Genomic DNA, 16,662 nt, shown 5'->3' with positions numbered 1-16,662 from the left:
TTATGTAGTCATCCCATTTATAAAACAATGCCTGAAGAAGCTTAGGCATTCCATTATATTGTTCTTTTATTACAGCATCTATAAAGCAAAGCAGAATATGTACAAGGATAAAATATTAAACTAAGATCAGTGCTCATCAGCTGTACAGAACGACGAAAGAGATGAAATGAAATCAATATCTGAAGAGACAAATGAAACCCAACACCCAAACTAGATGGTTGTGCTATTTGAATAATAAGTATTTACATTTTTTAATTCCTTTTTAGGGAGGGGTTTCTTCCATCACATCAATCTGCCTAGAGAACAAGCAAAAGGATCAGGAAGCTTTTTGATGAATGGGAGTGTCTGGAAGCATTGCTATTGTCACAATGAAGTATTCACATCCTGAAGAAAGACCATAAGGGTTTGTTGGTGTTGTTCCTGAAGATGATGTTGACCTTGAGCTTGATGCCAGAGTTCTTGAGCCCAGATAGTCCGACTTACCCGCCTCTGGAGATGAAGAAGCTGAAAGTGCTGATGGCTGCTTCACTGCTTGGCGCTCGATGTGGACAATCTGTCCAACGATGTATGTAGGTCGGTTTGGGAGGTGATCTGTGAACAGTGCCTCGGATTCAGAGGACAAGTAGTAGTTTGGGCAGTTCCTGCTAATCGCCTCGTAATGCCCTGCTGGATTCAGCACAAATGCTGCTACCTCATGGACTTCAAGACGACCAAATGATATCTTTTCTCTATTAGCCTGTCAACAAAAAAGTTCACCGATTTTGCTCATTCAAAACTGAGGACGCTCCAAATTTCATATGCGCAGCAGAAGAGAAAGTTTGGGATAATAAACACGTTTGCTGTATTAGGGATAACAAGAGTCTACCTGCTTCCCAAGTTGATGCTTAGTGTACAATGTTTTCACCAGCTCTTCCTTTTCCTCCAAGTCCTTCCTTGCCTGGTCACTTGTAGCTTCAAGATTCCGGCACTTTTCAAAAGATTCCTCCCAGTGTTTGGAGAGGATGCTAACTTTGTCTGCCAGGACTCGGATGCATTTCCGGAACTCAACAGTACCGACATCTTCATTGTCATTAATGGACCTGTGATATTCCCAAGAAAGAAAAGAATGAGAAACAAGAACTCCAAAAGAGAGGAAGGACTAGGCTATATATTATTGGAAGCAAAGTGGAACTTACTTGGCTAAAGCTTGAGCCAAAGTACGCAAGGACTCGGCAAAACCAGCAACCCCACCACCAGCACAGACGGAGCTTCGGAGTCTTTCAAAGAGGCCTCGCATCTTCACAGATGATGCGCGTAGTGTATTGTACTCAGAAGCTCGACGATCAGCAGCGCAGAGATGGGTCTGGGCTTCTTCTCTTGCTTCATGTAAGCAGTTCTCCAAATGCGCACAGTTCATCTACAACCAAGATAGTAATATTTTACCACATACAGAAGGAATAATTTAGCTAACTGGAACTGATTGGATTTAGCTAATTTAGGCATTACGGTAAAGCATATTGAACCTTCCTAGAGTTCATTACCAAAGATCACAGAAAAAGGCCTGATACTAGCCCCTTGGATACCAAAAACTTGACGTGTAGGACAAAGCTAATACCAGCAACCAGAGGAGTCACAGAAAAGGATCACAGGATAACAAACCAAAAAGTAAAGACTAACTCCTAAACTAGCAATGCAATGAGTATCAGAGTTGGAAGGATTAGAAAAGGAAAAAAAAAGATGAAGTAGCTGCAAAACCTGGGATTCTTCGAGAAGCTTCTGATTCATTCCCAACTCTCTGCTCAGACTGGCTACCTCTTCCATAGCTCCATTTAGCTTGGACTCTGTCTCACTCAGTTTACTGGACTTCTCCATCAGCTCATTTCTAAGTTCCAAGACAATATCATCACTGTGTTTGGTATCTAAACCTACGCCAGTCGCCACATTATTATTCAAAGATTTTGGTGAGCTCTCGGCGGTCGAACTGTTACTTAGAAACACACCCATCTCCCCCTCTGCGTTACCCTTTCCACCTTTCTCATTATTTTGCTGGCTTTCCAGCATTGATGAATCAAGCGGATGACTGAGCACCAGAGAGGAATCCACCATATTCTCATCCATACGTTCCCGAGCCTTACACGGCTGCTTGCTAGAAAGATTTGAAACACACGAGCCCTCCTCATCCATGTGCTCCGAGCCAGATACATGAGCTTTGTTGCCTTCCACGTCACCTGAAGCTTCTGCTTTGTACTCAGTAACTTCCAAGCCAGACGCATCCGTATTATTATTAATATTTCTCTGTCCCAGTAGATAATCATCGTTGAGACGTTGTTCCAGTTCACGGATTCGCTTCTCATATGAATCACAATGTCTTTGTTTTTCCTTGAGCATAGATAAGAGATGTTTCTCATACTCATCTTTGGCCTGCAGTGCCTCTGCTGTCTTCTCCGCGGCGTTTTTCAGCATATGTTCTACTTCGCTTTCATCCATCACCTCATATTCAACTTGTGGGCCTAACGAACAGATCCGAGAGATTGCAGAAGCGAGGTCAGCTTTCAGTTTCGCATTCTCAACTTCCATCTTGCTAGTTCCAGCTATCTCCACTAATTCAGAGGCTGCTAGGTAATCATCAAAACTGTCTAAACCTATCTCCTCAGTCTCACTATCACTAGACATGCCCAGTGAACTCCTTGAGGATGCAAACTTTGAATGTAACCCAACTAGATACTCAGGAGCATATCGATCAACGTCTGCCATTTCAATATTGATCAAACTTGTATCATAAGGAGCTACATTGACATCACACTGAGTGGGCGTATCATATAAACCCATTGAGGCCAACACGTCACGAGGTACAAAGGGACCATGCGTTTTAAGAAACTCCTCACGTCTCCTGACCTCTGTTTCCCTCTTCATAGCAAGCTTCTCTGCCAGTTGCCCAGCCATTCCCATGTAAAGTTTCATAGAGGCTTTTCTTCTCACCGCCTCTGCGAGGCAGGCTCTATAAGCAGGGCCAACACCACGGAGTAACTTCAGGTCTGCAAATAAGTCATCCTGACGCACCATCGCCTCTCTAAAAACAGGAAACTGTAATTTAGCATCTTTGATGATATATGTGACGTACGTTATCTTTTGCATGTAGCTGTGTACAAAGCTGTTCATCTCGTTCTTCTTGTTCTTGCAGAAACCCAGCAATTCAGAGATAGAGTTATAACAAGCCTGCATCTTGGGGAGGTGGTTCTTATCATGCACTTCGTACATAGGACCCAGGGCTGAAACAGCATCATGAGGTCGGAGACACGAGGACATTTGGCTAGACATGCAATCATCCACAAGCTTCTTAACCGTATTGACATCTTTGCTGTTTCAAGATTCATACAACACCATCAGATAACAGAAGACTCCATATATATAAAGTGGAAAACATCATCATTTGCAATATACCTGAGAGATTGCAATATGCTCTTTTGCTCGTCAATGAAGCGTTCGTGATCCTTAACAGTCACTTCTAAGTTCTTCACCGATAAAGAAGCCCTGCAAGCAAACAACTCCTCTACCTTGCGCTTGACCTCCACAAACATCTGCTGGAACTGAGCAATCTTATTCTCAAATTGCCTGTGAGAGCTTGCACAGTTCTCCACAGCCTTCTTGAGGTTATCCTCCTTGACAAAGTCCAGTAAGCATCTCCTCGAATCAGTTAGCAGACAAGGGTGAACCTTAGCCGACCTCAATCTCTCGATATCCCTTTCAAAATTCATCAGCAAATCTGAGTGGAGGCGGTGTTGATGCTTATAACGCTTCATAAACTCAAGAAAGTTCTGATAGATCACCTTGTAATACTGCTCCAGATTCCTCGTAGCAACTTCAACAGCCCGCTGCTGCACCTTCTGCTCTCTCGTAAACCTCTCGCAGTTCTCATGCTTCACAACAGTACAGTTGTAAACGGTGCGGCCTTTATGGAAATGGTAACGAAACTGCCTTTCATACAAAGGTAAAGCCTTTAAAGCCGGATCTAACGCATCATCCAATGGATGATGATGATCATGCAATGAAGCAGGTGGTAAAGCATCATCATCAACTCCCTGTGAATCTACAACCTCTTCCGGTGATGGCGGATGAGAGTTGCTTTGCAGCTTAGCCTTGTTGAAGACAAACACTTCTCTGTCATTAGCGGGAAGTCCAAAAGCAGAGAGCAGCTTCTGCGGCTCGAGTCTCATGTCCAGCGAGAGAAGAAGCTGGTCAGAGAAGGCAATGCCAGAGACAGACTCAACGAAACGCATCACAGACTCAACTGAAGTCGTCGTCTCGCTGCATTCAAACTCAAAAGAGTGGCCACTCTCAGCCACACAGAGAATAAGCTTGCCACTGGCATCACCACTGAAGCTTGAGCTCATCGTAGACTCACCTAATGAATTACGAATCTGTAAAAGACTAAGACTTTATGTATCTACTACGATCCTTGAGACCAACATACCGATCAATCAACGAACTGATTACGACACAGAAATATCCAACAAGCGTTCGTACCCAGGACAGTTTTTGATTAAAAGGAACAAACTTTATGAACGTAAGAGCAGATGTGATACTACAAACGAAGGCGATTGCGGGAAGAGACGAGGGATTATACTTCTGATGATGTAAGTTTTACGAAACAGAGAGACGAGAATTAGATACCCTTTCGCCTATCTCCCTCCCTCTGCGCAAGAGAGACCAGATAAAAAGCCTAGTTATGTTTTATTTTTTATAATAAAAATAACTATTTTTATTTTTCCCCGTTAGTTATATAAGATGTTATGTGTCACGATCGTGTTAATTAGCAACTTTGAAAAACCAAACTTTATATAATAAGATATATATATATATAATCTATTATATTAAAATGAAAAAATAAAAGACAAAACTTCACTTCATGTGTAATAATTAACTTTATGTGTAATACTTAAATCGGACCATTTAATCTTTTTTATTAATTGTCGATTTGTATTATTTTCATAATATCTCAACAATATATATTTATTAATGACTAAATAATCTTTATTGAACTGGACATAAATCTAATTATTTCATTGACGGTTAAATTATACTAGCATTTTGATATATTTAAACTCCTAATTTATTATCTTATTAATTATACCGAATGGTCTTAATTGAATTTTTGGATGGAAGCTATGACATTTGATATGAACATTTATTTAAACTATGTCATTAAACAACGTTTTTCTATTTTGAATTGTAAATCTAACATATGGTATTTGATATGCAATATATTTTTAATATTATTTGCTATTATTGACAATTACATGCAATCATACTCTTAATATTTTTGATATGTTAATTATAATAATAAAATTAATAGTATTTTATTGTACTTAGTATAACAATTCAAATAAAAGCTTTCAAAAGTAATCATTTTTAATGATTAAACTAGCCGTGTAGAGAATTCATGTTAAGGAATATAATCGACTGGTGCTATTGGAATTGGGGCTTTCTTGATGAAGTTAGTATCCCATGAAAAGGAGAGATTAAGATATGGGGTTTCAGTGCTGGTGCTGATGAAGAAGATTGATTAATGTCAAAATTTGCTAATCGACAGCTTGGCATCACAAATAGCTGGGATGATAAAGAAAATAAACAAGAGACGAAGAGAAAAGATTATTTGGTACATTTGAATGTGTTATTTGCTTAGATTCTTTTGTGATGCAAAAACTTTTTGGAAGCTCGTGTGGAAGACATAGATCAAGTGCAGTTTTCGTAAAAACTACTGAATTATAAAAGAGTCGATGGCAGAAAAAAAAAGATAACAACAAACACAACAACATAATATCATATAATATTTTAAAATAAACTCTGCTTAAGTTTATAATTACCTTCAATTAAAGTCAGTGATAATCTACACAAAAAAAAAAGAATTAACAAAATCTATATATCATCATAACACTTTTAAAATCAGTTTAATGATTTATTTTAAAATCATCAAAACTCTTTCCAAATCACAAACCAATAACAACCCCTAAGTATATTAGTTATATATATTCACTTTAAAAATAATTTTTAAATAGTTTATTAATTGATATATATTCATTTTATAAAATAGACATAAATGTATTAAGTATTTAAATGAGGATAAATATATGCTTAAATAATTTGAATATGATTATAATGTACTAAAATATATTTAATAGAATCCCAAATATATTTAAAGTTGATCATTTAGATTTGCATTGATGAAATTTAGGGGATGCATAATTATACTAACTAAATTCTAAAATTTGAAATTAAAAATCTCAACTTTAATACTAATATAAATTTAAGATGCATAGTTCTTTTTAAAAATGTTTTAGGTGATTGCTTCATATAACTTACTTCGAAAAAATAACATATATTTGGTAAATTATATATTATAGACGTATAACAATACACAATTATACTAAATAACTATATTTATAAACAAATACAGTTGAAAATGGTCCATATATTAAAATATGATCAAATAACATTATTGGTTAAGGATCAAAAATTTATTTGTTTTAAATTGTTAATGATACCACATTTTCAATCATGTGATACAAAATTCTAAATTGAATAACATTATTGATTAAGGATCAAAAATTTAATTTGAAAAGTATAATACTCCTTTCGTTTCAATTTAATTATCATTGTATAGTAAAATTTTCATTTCAAAATAAGTGTCATTTTATAATTTTAATACAAAATTTATTAACTTTATATTCTAATATATTTTTCTACTGGTTAAAATGTGGTTATGTGTATTGGTAGTGATGTTTTTCTTTTGAAAAATTAATAATTAAATATTTTCTTAATATGTGTGTCTAACTCTAAAACAAAAATTAAAATGAAACAGATGGAGCATTAAATTACTAAATCATATATGAGTTTAGTTATAATTAAAAATACAAATTAGAAATTTAAAAGGTTTGTTTAGTTAAAATGAAATATGCATTTATTTTTTAAATAAACACAAAATTAACTAAATATTTAAAAGTTTTGTTTAAGTGAAAAATTAAATATACATTTATATCTTACATAAATACAAAATTAGTTAATTGTTTAAAAGTTTTATTTTGATGAAAAATAAATATGTATTTATATTGTAAATAAAAAATACGAAAATATTTTATTCAGAAACAATTTTAGAGAAAAATATAGGAATATCTGATTTGTTTGTTTTAAAATAATTCAAATATTTATATAAAAATAATTAAAATAATTTTCTAAAGGGTTGTCCAATTAAAAAATCACACATGAATTAAGTCATGACTTTTATTTTAATAGGTATAGATAGATTGAAGTTATCATAGTAGACCCAAAGGGGGTCGTGGATATGGAGAAAATTACTGAAGCTAAGACCACTTGTCTACCAGTTTCTACGGATAGAGGTAAATGATGGACGCACGGCGTTTTTCTGGTTTGATGATTGGCTACAAATAGGGAGACTCATAGACATCACAGGATCTATTGGAACATGCTATCTTGGAGTTCCTCGTTCTGCACGGGTGTGTGAAGCTGTTACACAGTCGAGTTGGAGCGTACGAGGGCATCGAAGTCGCCAGTTTCATGACTTGCACTCTCGCATTCAGAGAGAGCCAGTTCCAGACATCAACAGAGGCAGCGATGTTATGCTATGGAGGCATTCTGATGAATCCTATAAGCCTTGTTTCTCTTCGGCTAAAACATGGGAACAGATCAGAGAAAGAAAACCAACAGTTTTTTGGAGTAAAAGTGTTTGGTTTGCTCAAGGAGTTCCAAGGTTCTCCTTTATAGTCTGGTTGGCTGCTAAGAACAGATTAGCTACTGGTGACAGAATGAGAGTTTGGGGGTTGCAGCAAGGTTGTATGCTGTGTGGAGAGCCAGATGAGACCCATGATCATGTCTTTTTTGCTTGTCCGTACTCATTTACTATCTGGGATAAGCTGGCAAATAAATTGAGTGGGAGTAGGACTGATCCAGATTGGACAATAACTCTGCAGTTTGTGTCTGAGAATAACCTGCAGGTCATGGATAAGATTCTGCTCAAAATGGTGTTTCAAACAACCATCTATCATATCTGGAGAGAAAGAAATGGGAGGAGACATCAGGCGGGTTTTCGTAGTGTGGATCAGTTGGTTCGTATTATTGACAAGGCGATACGAAACAGAATAACGTCACTCCGGTACAGGGCTGATCACAAGAATGCCGGCTTAATGCAGAGATGGTTTGTTGTTTCGGACAACGCTTAGATAGAACTTCTTTTTGCAACATTTGCCTTGTAAATCTTATAAAATGGCACTTTAGAGTCTTGTAAATGTTCATTCTTTTTACAGTATCAATAAATTTCAAATTTCATCAAAAAAAAAAAAATTGTTACAAACTTAAAATCGCATAAATATCTCATACTAGCTCTCTGCTTCATTTGTTTTGGGCTATAAGAGTGTGTATCAAAGTCTCCTTAATCAGTCGATATTCTTTACACGACTAAGATAATCCATTCCATCGGCGTCATCTGTTTGAGCTACAAGGTGATTTAGTGGTTATAGTTTACATTTAGCAGTTATATAATAAGAGTGAAACTGTGAATACATCTAGAGTCGCGGCTGCACCACATAAGTTTTTAACAAAGTCATTGTAGTATAGTGGTAAGTATTCCCACCTGTCATGCAGATGATCCGTGTTTGATCCCGGCAACAGCGTTAATTTTTAAACCCTTTAACAAAAAAAAAGCCTAGAACCGTACCAAAAAGTAATGCTAAAGAAGGGATGCTACGAACGTGCAACAACAACCACAAATAATCTTCTAGCTAGTAACCTGCACCTTGTGCAGGATAAATGAATTAAAAAATTATATTGTTTAATTTAATAGATATAATACACATAAAGTGATACTCGAACAAAGTTTACGTGTTAGAGATCACTCGTAGTCTTTGTGTGTTTTCAGTTTATAGATTGTGATACTGTAGATTAAAATTTACTCTGATATACATATAGTAATAATTAATTGAGTTTAACCGCGCCTTACACATAGTGAATAGATTTAAAGAGATTATAACTTTGAATCGATAGGTATTAGAAGGGTAAAAGTCATAGAAAAAATTACATTTTATGTAATAAGGGATTCATTGAAATTGCATATGTCTATATAAAGCAAGATTTTTTTAAGTTGTGTATTTGTTTTGTTTAATTTAAGTATATATCGTGAAAGCTAATCTATAAGAGTAATTAAAAACTTATATAAACTAAATTATGAAGCAAGAAAACACATGCAATAGAATTATTGTTTTCATAAAATAAAATATACATATAAGATAAAACGAAACATAAGCAATAGACTAGTAAAAATTTTGAAAAATACGAGCAAAAACACCATAAAAACACACTTAATGATGACGTTACTGTAATCATAAAAACATAATATTTCAGCACATGTCATAGAATAATTTTTTTTTCTCATTCGTTTCCTGAAGACTGTGCCACAAAAAAAGCTTGCTGGTGATGCCCAAGGGGAACCTGACGTTTGTTCTCCCGCCGTACTCGTTCTCATCCTTCCTTCGATTTGTTGAAAGAATCTGCCGCACATACCAAGATGCCAATATCTGATTCTTAAGCAATAAGCAAGTAGCCGATTTTACTTATTTTAGTGTCAATAAAACGTGTAGAGATCCGGAGGTTTAAATAACAACTAGATTAAGATTTGCGCCTTGCGCGGGATAATAAAAATTATTTTATGTATTATATGTTCTTACATATTATGAAATAATAAATATATATTGAATAATTAAAAGTCAATAACTATTACATATATAATTAAATTGGTGCGAACGTATAAATCAATTTTACTAATCCAAACAATTTTTTAAAAAAAATTTGATAGGATATGTAATTAAATTTAAATGATATTAACATACATATTATATTTTTAATATTAATGTCTATTAAATGATGTTTTTACTCATATGTTTTTTTTATCATGTGTATATTTGATAGCTAAAAATTTAAATTACTGATAACAAAATTTTTATTGTGGCATTAATAATTTTAGTAATTTATAATTTTAAAAAGTTTATTAATGTTAGTTTAAAACTTTTATCAAAAAAAATTATTCAAAGTAAATTTTGAAACTAAAATATTTATTTATTCAATATGGTTTATAGTTTTATTTAGAATGATATATATACGTATATATTTTAAATCTTAATGATTAATTAAATTAGATTTTTACTTATATGATTTTGTAATCATTTGTATTTTTTCATAACAAAAATTTGAAACCATGGATCGCAAAATTTGAATGTGAGACTTTTAACAGTTTTAGTAATTTATAGTCGTTTTTAAAAATTCAAAATATATCAAATACAAAAAAATCTAAATTTTTATAATATGGTTATTGTGATTTTTTAAAATTAAACAAATTTGATAGAAGATACATTATTTTTTATCAAATTTTTATTAAAAATCATTAATTGTCATATATACTTTAGCCATATTAGGCAATTATGTCATCTTTATTTAAGGAAATAAAAAGTAACATTAATAATGAATTTATGGCTAATTTAATTAAAAAACTTATTATATAATTACATGAACCAACCTATCAATTTAGAGAATCATCGTAGTGATAATATGTAGCTACAAAAAAAGGTCGTAATGTTTCACAAATAATATATAGGTGATAATGCAGAGGACCCCTCAAGCTTTTATCAAGTCATCGTCTAGGAAGGCTCCAATTATATTATAGAGTCACTTAAATGCAAGATAGAGATTTGTCAAAATAAAAAGCGACACAAGATTCTTCATTTGAGCCTATAAAAAAATATTCACATGCCTTTTTTTTTTTGAACACAATAAATATTCACATGCCATGGACTGATATTACCTTACCAAACGTAAAGAATGGTATAAATTCAGTTTTTTTGTTTTGTTTTTTTGTTGTTGTCAAAGAAAGCAATAATTTCGTTGAGAAGTGTGAGGTTGCTTGGAAACGGTCCAATAGCAGAAAACACGTGAAACCATTTGGCACTTGCTTCTGTTCCACACATCTACATCACAGTTTCTGCCTCTTACACGCAACCATTTCCCAACGCAAACGCAGCGATACGTTTTTCTGCGTTCGCGCGTTTGACCAACCGCGTTTACCGTTTAACGCCACATTCGTTTTATGACGACCACACACACGCACGATGAGTGAACTAAAAAGGTCCGAATCTTTGGGGGATTAGTCAAGTACGCTTGTGACGTCATCTTCCACATGCTTTCTAATCTCTCATCCTTTTAAAATGCACAAATGATCTTGTGCAAGGTTGGTTAACAAAGAACAACAACAATGGCTAAAACCACCAGAGGATCTTGTTTTGTCGTAGTCGTCGCTCTTTTAGCGATCACCCATCTGTGTATCTGTGAAGCTCTCTTGTCTCAGAAAGAACAGGACAAGGTCACGAAGTTGCCCGGTCAGAACTTCAACGTTGACTTTGCTCACTACTCTGGTTTCGTTACTACTAATGAGAAACTGGGAAGAGCACTCTTCTACTGGTTCTTTGAAGCCACCGATGATGCTGCCTCCAAGCCCCTTGTTCTCTGGCTCAATGGAGGTTTGAAAGCTCTCTCCTTTACGCCTTAATCAATAGTACCTAAATGGATTCTCAACTCATTATGATGATATAGATCTTAATTACTTTTGGAGATTGTCTTGTAGCTACTTTGGTTTTGATTTGTTTACTTATTGTTGCTTTTAAGATTCTTGTAGTTATGACTGCCACTATATTGTTTTGATTCCAAAAAAAAATGGAAAAGCTTCAATAAAGTTACTCTCTTTACAGGACCTGGATGTTCATCTGTTGCATTTGGTGAAGCAGAAGAGATAGGACCCTTTCACATTAAGTCAGATGGGAAGACTCTTTACCTTAACCAATATTCTTGGAACCAAGGTAATGATAGTAACATGTTGCAGTGTGTTCTGATTCAAAAAGCTTAGAAATCTTTTTTGTGTTTGCAGCTGCGAATATTTTGTTCCTTGATGCACCTGTTGGAGTTGGCTATTCATACTCAAATACTTCCTCTGATTTGCGTAGCAATGGTGATAAGAGAACTGGTAAAAATGATGATTCACCTCCTTAATCTCATTGTCTAGTTAGATCCTCTTGTTTTGTTTAGTGAGTTTTATTATGATTTTCCACAGCTCAAGACTCACTGAAGTTTCTGCTGAAATGGGTTGAGCGTTATCCGGAGTATAAAGGAAGAGAGTTTTACATAGTTGGGGAGAGCTATGCAGGTTAAAGAAAAAACATCAAACCTCGCCTTACGTTTTAGCCTTATAATTACTTAAATTCTCTTTTGATGGTTTTAGGACATTACGTTCCTCAGCTGAGTCAAGCCATTGTAAGACATAACAAAGCTTCTGGCGACAACACTATCAATCTGAAGGGCTACATGGTGAGCCTCTCCTCTTTAATGATCTAAAAGGTTTATAAAACTCTTTTGATGGATGTTTTGTTTACAGGTAGGAAACGGTCTGATGGATGATTTCCATGACAGGCTTGGTCTTTTCCAGTATATTTGGTCGTTAGGTTTTATATCCGACCAAACATATAGCTTACTGAAGCTTCAGTGTGGTTTCGAATCTTTTATTCACTCCTCCAAAGCGTGTGATAAGATTCTGGAGACAGCCGACAAGGAAATAGGTAACATAGACCAATACAGTGTCTTCACACCAGCATGTATTGCGAATGCTTCCCAGTCAAACATGTTGCTAAAGAAAAGACCAGTAAGTGACCTTACATTTTAGTTTTGATGGAGATGATGGTAAGGGTTTTGAAGTAATGTCATTGTTTGTTTTTTCTTAGAGGACTAGCCGTGTGAGTGAACAGTATGATCCTTGCACGGAGAAACACTCTAAAGTGTATTTCAATCTTCCAGAGGTTCAAGAAGCTCTCCATGTCCCGCCAGGACTTGCACCATCCAAATGGGATACTTGCAGGTAATATTAGCCTGAGAAAGCTTTTGGCTTTGTAACAGTTTGTGATCCGGAGAGCTTTGGTTTTTGCAGTGATGTAGTGAATGAACACTGGAAAGACTCTTCTTCCTCGGTTCTAAACATTTACCATGAGCTTATAGCTGCTGGTCTACGCATTTGGGTTTTCAGGTCTCTTTCTCCTCTATATAGTGTGTGATCTTTTAGTTCAGTATGGCGTTTGGATGGTTAGAGTAGTTTTATTCTTTGGTTAACAGTGGAGACGCAGATGCTGTTGTACCAGTAACAGCAACCCGGTACAGCATTGATGCACTAAACCTTCGTCCATTGAGTCCTTACGGTCCTTGGTACATAGACGGACAGGTATTTTAATAAACAAACTCAACTGAGAAAGTGAGAGATTCTTTGTCTTGTTTATGTTTTTTAGAAAACGTTTTGAAACCTTTAGTGATGATTTTGAAACTAGGTGGGAGGGTGGACTCAGCAGTATGCTGGTCTAAACTTTGTGACAGTGAGAGGAGCAGGACATGAAGTTCCTTTGCATAGACCAAAGGAGGCTCTTGCGCTCTTCAAGGCTTTTATATCTGGAACCCCATTGTCCACACCAGAGAGCAGCATCAGCAAAGACATGTCTGAACTCGTTAGTGACTCATGATGAGTGGGATTCTCAGTCAGAATGAAGAAGAATGATAGAATAGTGAATAAGAGTTTTAAATGTTTCGTTTGGATTGGTTCTTCTTCTTGTTGTTTGTTTGTTTTTAACATTTAATACTGAGGATTATATCAAGCTTCTTCTACCATTTGAGTTTGAGCCATAGACAATCAAATTCATATGTATATTTTAAAAGAAAAATATGGATTTATTATGGGCAATTGTCAATAATAGCACCTTTTGAAGTTTATGTCTCAAAAATAGCACTAGAAGGAGAAAGTCACAAAAATGACATTCATTAAAGGGTAAAATATCTTTAATACCTTTGGTTTAAAATTAAATAAACAAACTAAAATAAATAAAAATAAATAAAACAAAAAATAAATAAAATGAAAAAAAAAATTTATTTTTATAGTTTCAGATTATATGTTTTCAGATTCGAAATTTTTATAATTTTTTTTTGAAATTTTATTTTATTTTTTTTCAAACTTTTTTTTATAATTTAAAAATACTTTTTGAAACTGTTTTTAAAATTTTTATTTTTTATTTTAGTATTTATTTTTTATAAAATTTTAAACTCTAATTCCAAAACCCTACCCCTTAACTCTAAACCCTAAGGTTTAGATTAATTAACCCAAGGGGTATAAGTGTATATTTACCTCTTTAATGAAACCTATTTTTGTGACTTTGAGCCTTGAGTGCTACTTTGGGAACAAAAACTTGGTTTAGTGCTATCCTAGTCTTTTTCTCATTTATTATTGTATTATAAATTATGAATAATATTACATACATTTTCAAAAGTAAGAAGTCTACATACATTTTGATAGTTATTTTCTTACATCAAATTGAGTTGCTTTACGAATATTCACGTTTAATGTTAAGTATTGGATATCTCTATTGGGACTTCCACTAATCCAATTCAGTACATTGTTTAATGAGAAATTGAGTAAAACTGTAATAGGTATGAAGAGTATTGGTAGAAAAATGCAAAATAGAATTTTTACGAGGGTCTAAATGAAAGTTTGGGCTTAACTTGACCCAATAAAAGCCCAATAGGTAGATTCTCCCGGTGCTTCTTGCGTTGCATCTTGCGTTTTCCTCCGGAACTTGGAGAATCAGTTGATCGGTAACTGAGTTTTACGCCTGAAGTTGCTCCAAAACCGTCATGTAATGAAATATCCCGTTTCTCATCTCTGAAACACTGTTGTGTTGGAAGCAGTAACTTCAAAGGTGAAGACTTTTGATCTGCTTTGGTGTGCTTGCTCTCTTTTAACGGATTGAGATCTACGACGTTGTGTAATTGAAGTTTCTAACTATTAGCTCGCTCGCTCAGGTTCTGATTTTTATTATACTTCTCTTCTTGATTAAATTATTGTCCTTTCCGGTCTCTAGTTGTTCTCGAGTGGCTTGATTGTATCAAAGCTTATAATCTTTAATCGAAATGATTTTCAGATTCCTCCCCAGATTGTAACTTTATGTTGGGAGTTGCAGCTTTTAGTTGTAAACTCATGTTTGAACTTTGTAGCTAGAGAGACGAGACAAGAAGCAGAAGTCATGGTGTTGGTGTCTAATTCTAGCCATCAAAACAAGGAAATTCATATCAGAAGGAGAATCTCTGAGATGTATTCTTCTTCTTCTTCGTCCCTTTCTTATTTTGCTCTTGCCTGTGCATCTAAAACCTCCAACAGATGAATCTATTTGGCATTGGTCAGTGCTGACTGGTATCATTTATAGTCTGATAGGAATCGTAAGGCAATATATAATAAATTGACCACATGCACTTGATAAAGCAATTCACTTGATATGGTGACTCACTCACATGAAAGAAAGGATGGTTTGAGTATCTCAATCTTTTTATTAATGGAAATGCAGATACAATAAAAGGGAAGAGGATTTTCCATCACTTAAGGACTACAATGACTACTTGGAAGAAGTGGAGTGCATGGGTTTAGTCTCTCTCACTTGTTTCCCACCTTACATTCTCTGTATCTATGTGTGATGATGAGACCAATGTCTATTATTATATCTTCCGTTTGTACAGTATTCGATCTGGTAGATGGAATCAATGTTGAGGCCATTGAAGAGAAGATAAAGAAGTACTCTCAAGAGAATGCTGAACAGATTATGATCAACCGAGCCCGCAAGGTAATTAACTGCCTCCAATAGCCTCTTTACTTTTCTTGTCTTGGTTAGGTGAGTAGAAATTCAGATGAATGTGCAGAAAAAAAGAAATGAAATAGTAGAAGCACATATAATAAGATCATGCATTATGTTTTGTAGTATTCTATTTAAGCTTTTCGTCACTGTAAAACTTACAAGACCTCTGTGCAAATGGACAGTCTTGTTTCATTTTCTGTTCCACAATCTCAATTTTCTTTTTGGTGTATTCTCACGTGGTCCTACAGGCTGAAGATTTGACTGCAGCCTTGGCGGCTTGCAAGGCCCAACAACCACAAACTGATGTTGACACGGTAAATAGAGTTATTGTTTTTCATATCGACAAGAAGCTGTGAACGTTTCTGACAGGGAGCTTGTTTATGTATTGTTTAGTCTACAAACAATGGGAGTACGTCTGGAACTGCATACAGTCAGGCTGCAAGACCAACGGGAATGGGTCCACAACCTGTACCTATAGGAGGAGGAGGAGGAGATCATCAGCGTTACTCAATGGAAGACGAAGCTATGATGAGGCTCAAAGCTGAGAGAGCTACACGGGCTGGAGGATTTTCTTTAGAGATAAGCAAGAAGAGGGCTTTGGAAGAAGCATTTGCAAGCATTTGGGTTTGATTCCTCGAGATAGAGAGACTTTACTTTTATCTTCATTACAGTGACAAGGAGGTCGTAACTGGCTGTTTAGCTATTATGATTATGGAAGTAACTAGACTCTCCATTATTGTCACAGTTTCTCGTGTGGTGTTTGTTTTCTTTTTGTATAGTTTGTCAAACTCGGCTACAGCCAATCAACATATAACTGAAGTTTTGAACCATGGCTCAATAATGAAGCCGGTTTGATCTCCGGTTTACTAAAATTGGCAGAGCAATTCTAGAAATTAGAAAACAATTGTATTTATATTAA

At 35.0% G+C, this 16,662-nt stretch overlaps 4 protein-coding genes across 12 annotated transcripts; 3 read left to right on the top strand and 1 right to left on the bottom strand.

The window, feature by feature from the left end:
- Positions 1-16: 16 nt before the first annotated feature.
- LOC106424188 (autophagy-related protein 11-like) lies at positions 17-4,716 on the bottom strand. Its single transcript, XM_013864928.3, has 5 exons — positions 3,421-4,716; positions 1,735-3,337; positions 1,176-1,396; positions 866-1,079; positions 17-736 (listed from the first exon to the last, which is right to left on the bottom strand). Exons 1-5 carry the CDS (start codon positions 4,368-4,370, stop codon positions 317-319), a joined length of 3,408 nt encoding a protein of 1,135 aa, XP_013720382.2. The 5' UTR covers positions 4,371-4,716; the 3' UTR covers positions 17-316.
- A 2,602-nt stretch (positions 4,717-7,318) lies between these two features.
- Positions 7,319-8,213, top strand: LOC106424129. The gene is made up of 2 exons (XM_013864870.1): positions 7,319-7,373; positions 7,426-8,213. Exons 1-2 carry the CDS (start codon positions 7,319-7,321, stop codon positions 8,211-8,213), a joined length of 843 nt encoding a protein of 280 aa, XP_013720324.1.
- Positions 8,214-11,132: 2,919 nt separating this feature from the next.
- Positions 11,133-13,734, top strand: LOC106424203 (serine carboxypeptidase-like 29). The gene is made up of 10 exons (XM_013864957.3): positions 11,133-11,555; positions 11,784-11,891; positions 11,960-12,055; positions 12,143-12,235; positions 12,311-12,396; positions 12,464-12,727; positions 12,807-12,940; positions 13,010-13,105; positions 13,192-13,297; positions 13,401-13,734. Exons 1-10 carry the CDS (start codon positions 11,291-11,293, stop codon positions 13,587-13,589), a joined length of 1,437 nt encoding a protein of 478 aa, XP_013720411.1. The 5' UTR covers positions 11,133-11,290; the 3' UTR covers positions 13,590-13,734.
- Positions 13,735-14,654: 920 nt separating this feature from the next.
- Positions 14,655-16,615, top strand: BNAA08G12870D. 9 transcript variants are annotated; one of them, XM_048738523.1, is made up of 6 exons: positions 14,655-14,919; positions 15,039-15,208; positions 15,459-15,526; positions 15,628-15,731; positions 15,992-16,057; positions 16,137-16,615. In XM_048738523.1, exons 2-6 carry the CDS (start codon positions 15,141-15,143, stop codon positions 16,371-16,373), a joined length of 543 nt encoding a protein of 180 aa, XP_048594480.1. In that variant the 5' UTR covers positions 14,655-14,919; positions 15,039-15,140; the 3' UTR covers positions 16,374-16,615. The 9 variants fall into 9 exon arrangements, with proteins under 9 accessions (XP_048594480.1, XP_048594479.1, XP_048594478.1 ...); XM_048738522.1 differs by having other exon boundaries at positions 14,656-14,919; positions 15,112-15,208; XM_048738521.1 differs by having other exon boundaries at positions 14,660-14,919; positions 15,116-15,208; positions 15,459-15,532.
- Positions 16,616-16,662: the final 47 nt, after the last annotated feature.

The sequence above is a fragment of the Brassica napus genome, chromosome A8 (genome assembly GCF_020379485.1).
Source record: "Brassica napus cultivar Da-Ae chromosome A8, Da-Ae, whole genome shotgun sequence".
NCBI lineage: Eukaryota > Viridiplantae > Streptophyta > Magnoliopsida > Brassicales > Brassicaceae > Brassica > Brassica napus.
This window is presented reverse-complemented; position numbering and strand designations above follow the sequence as displayed.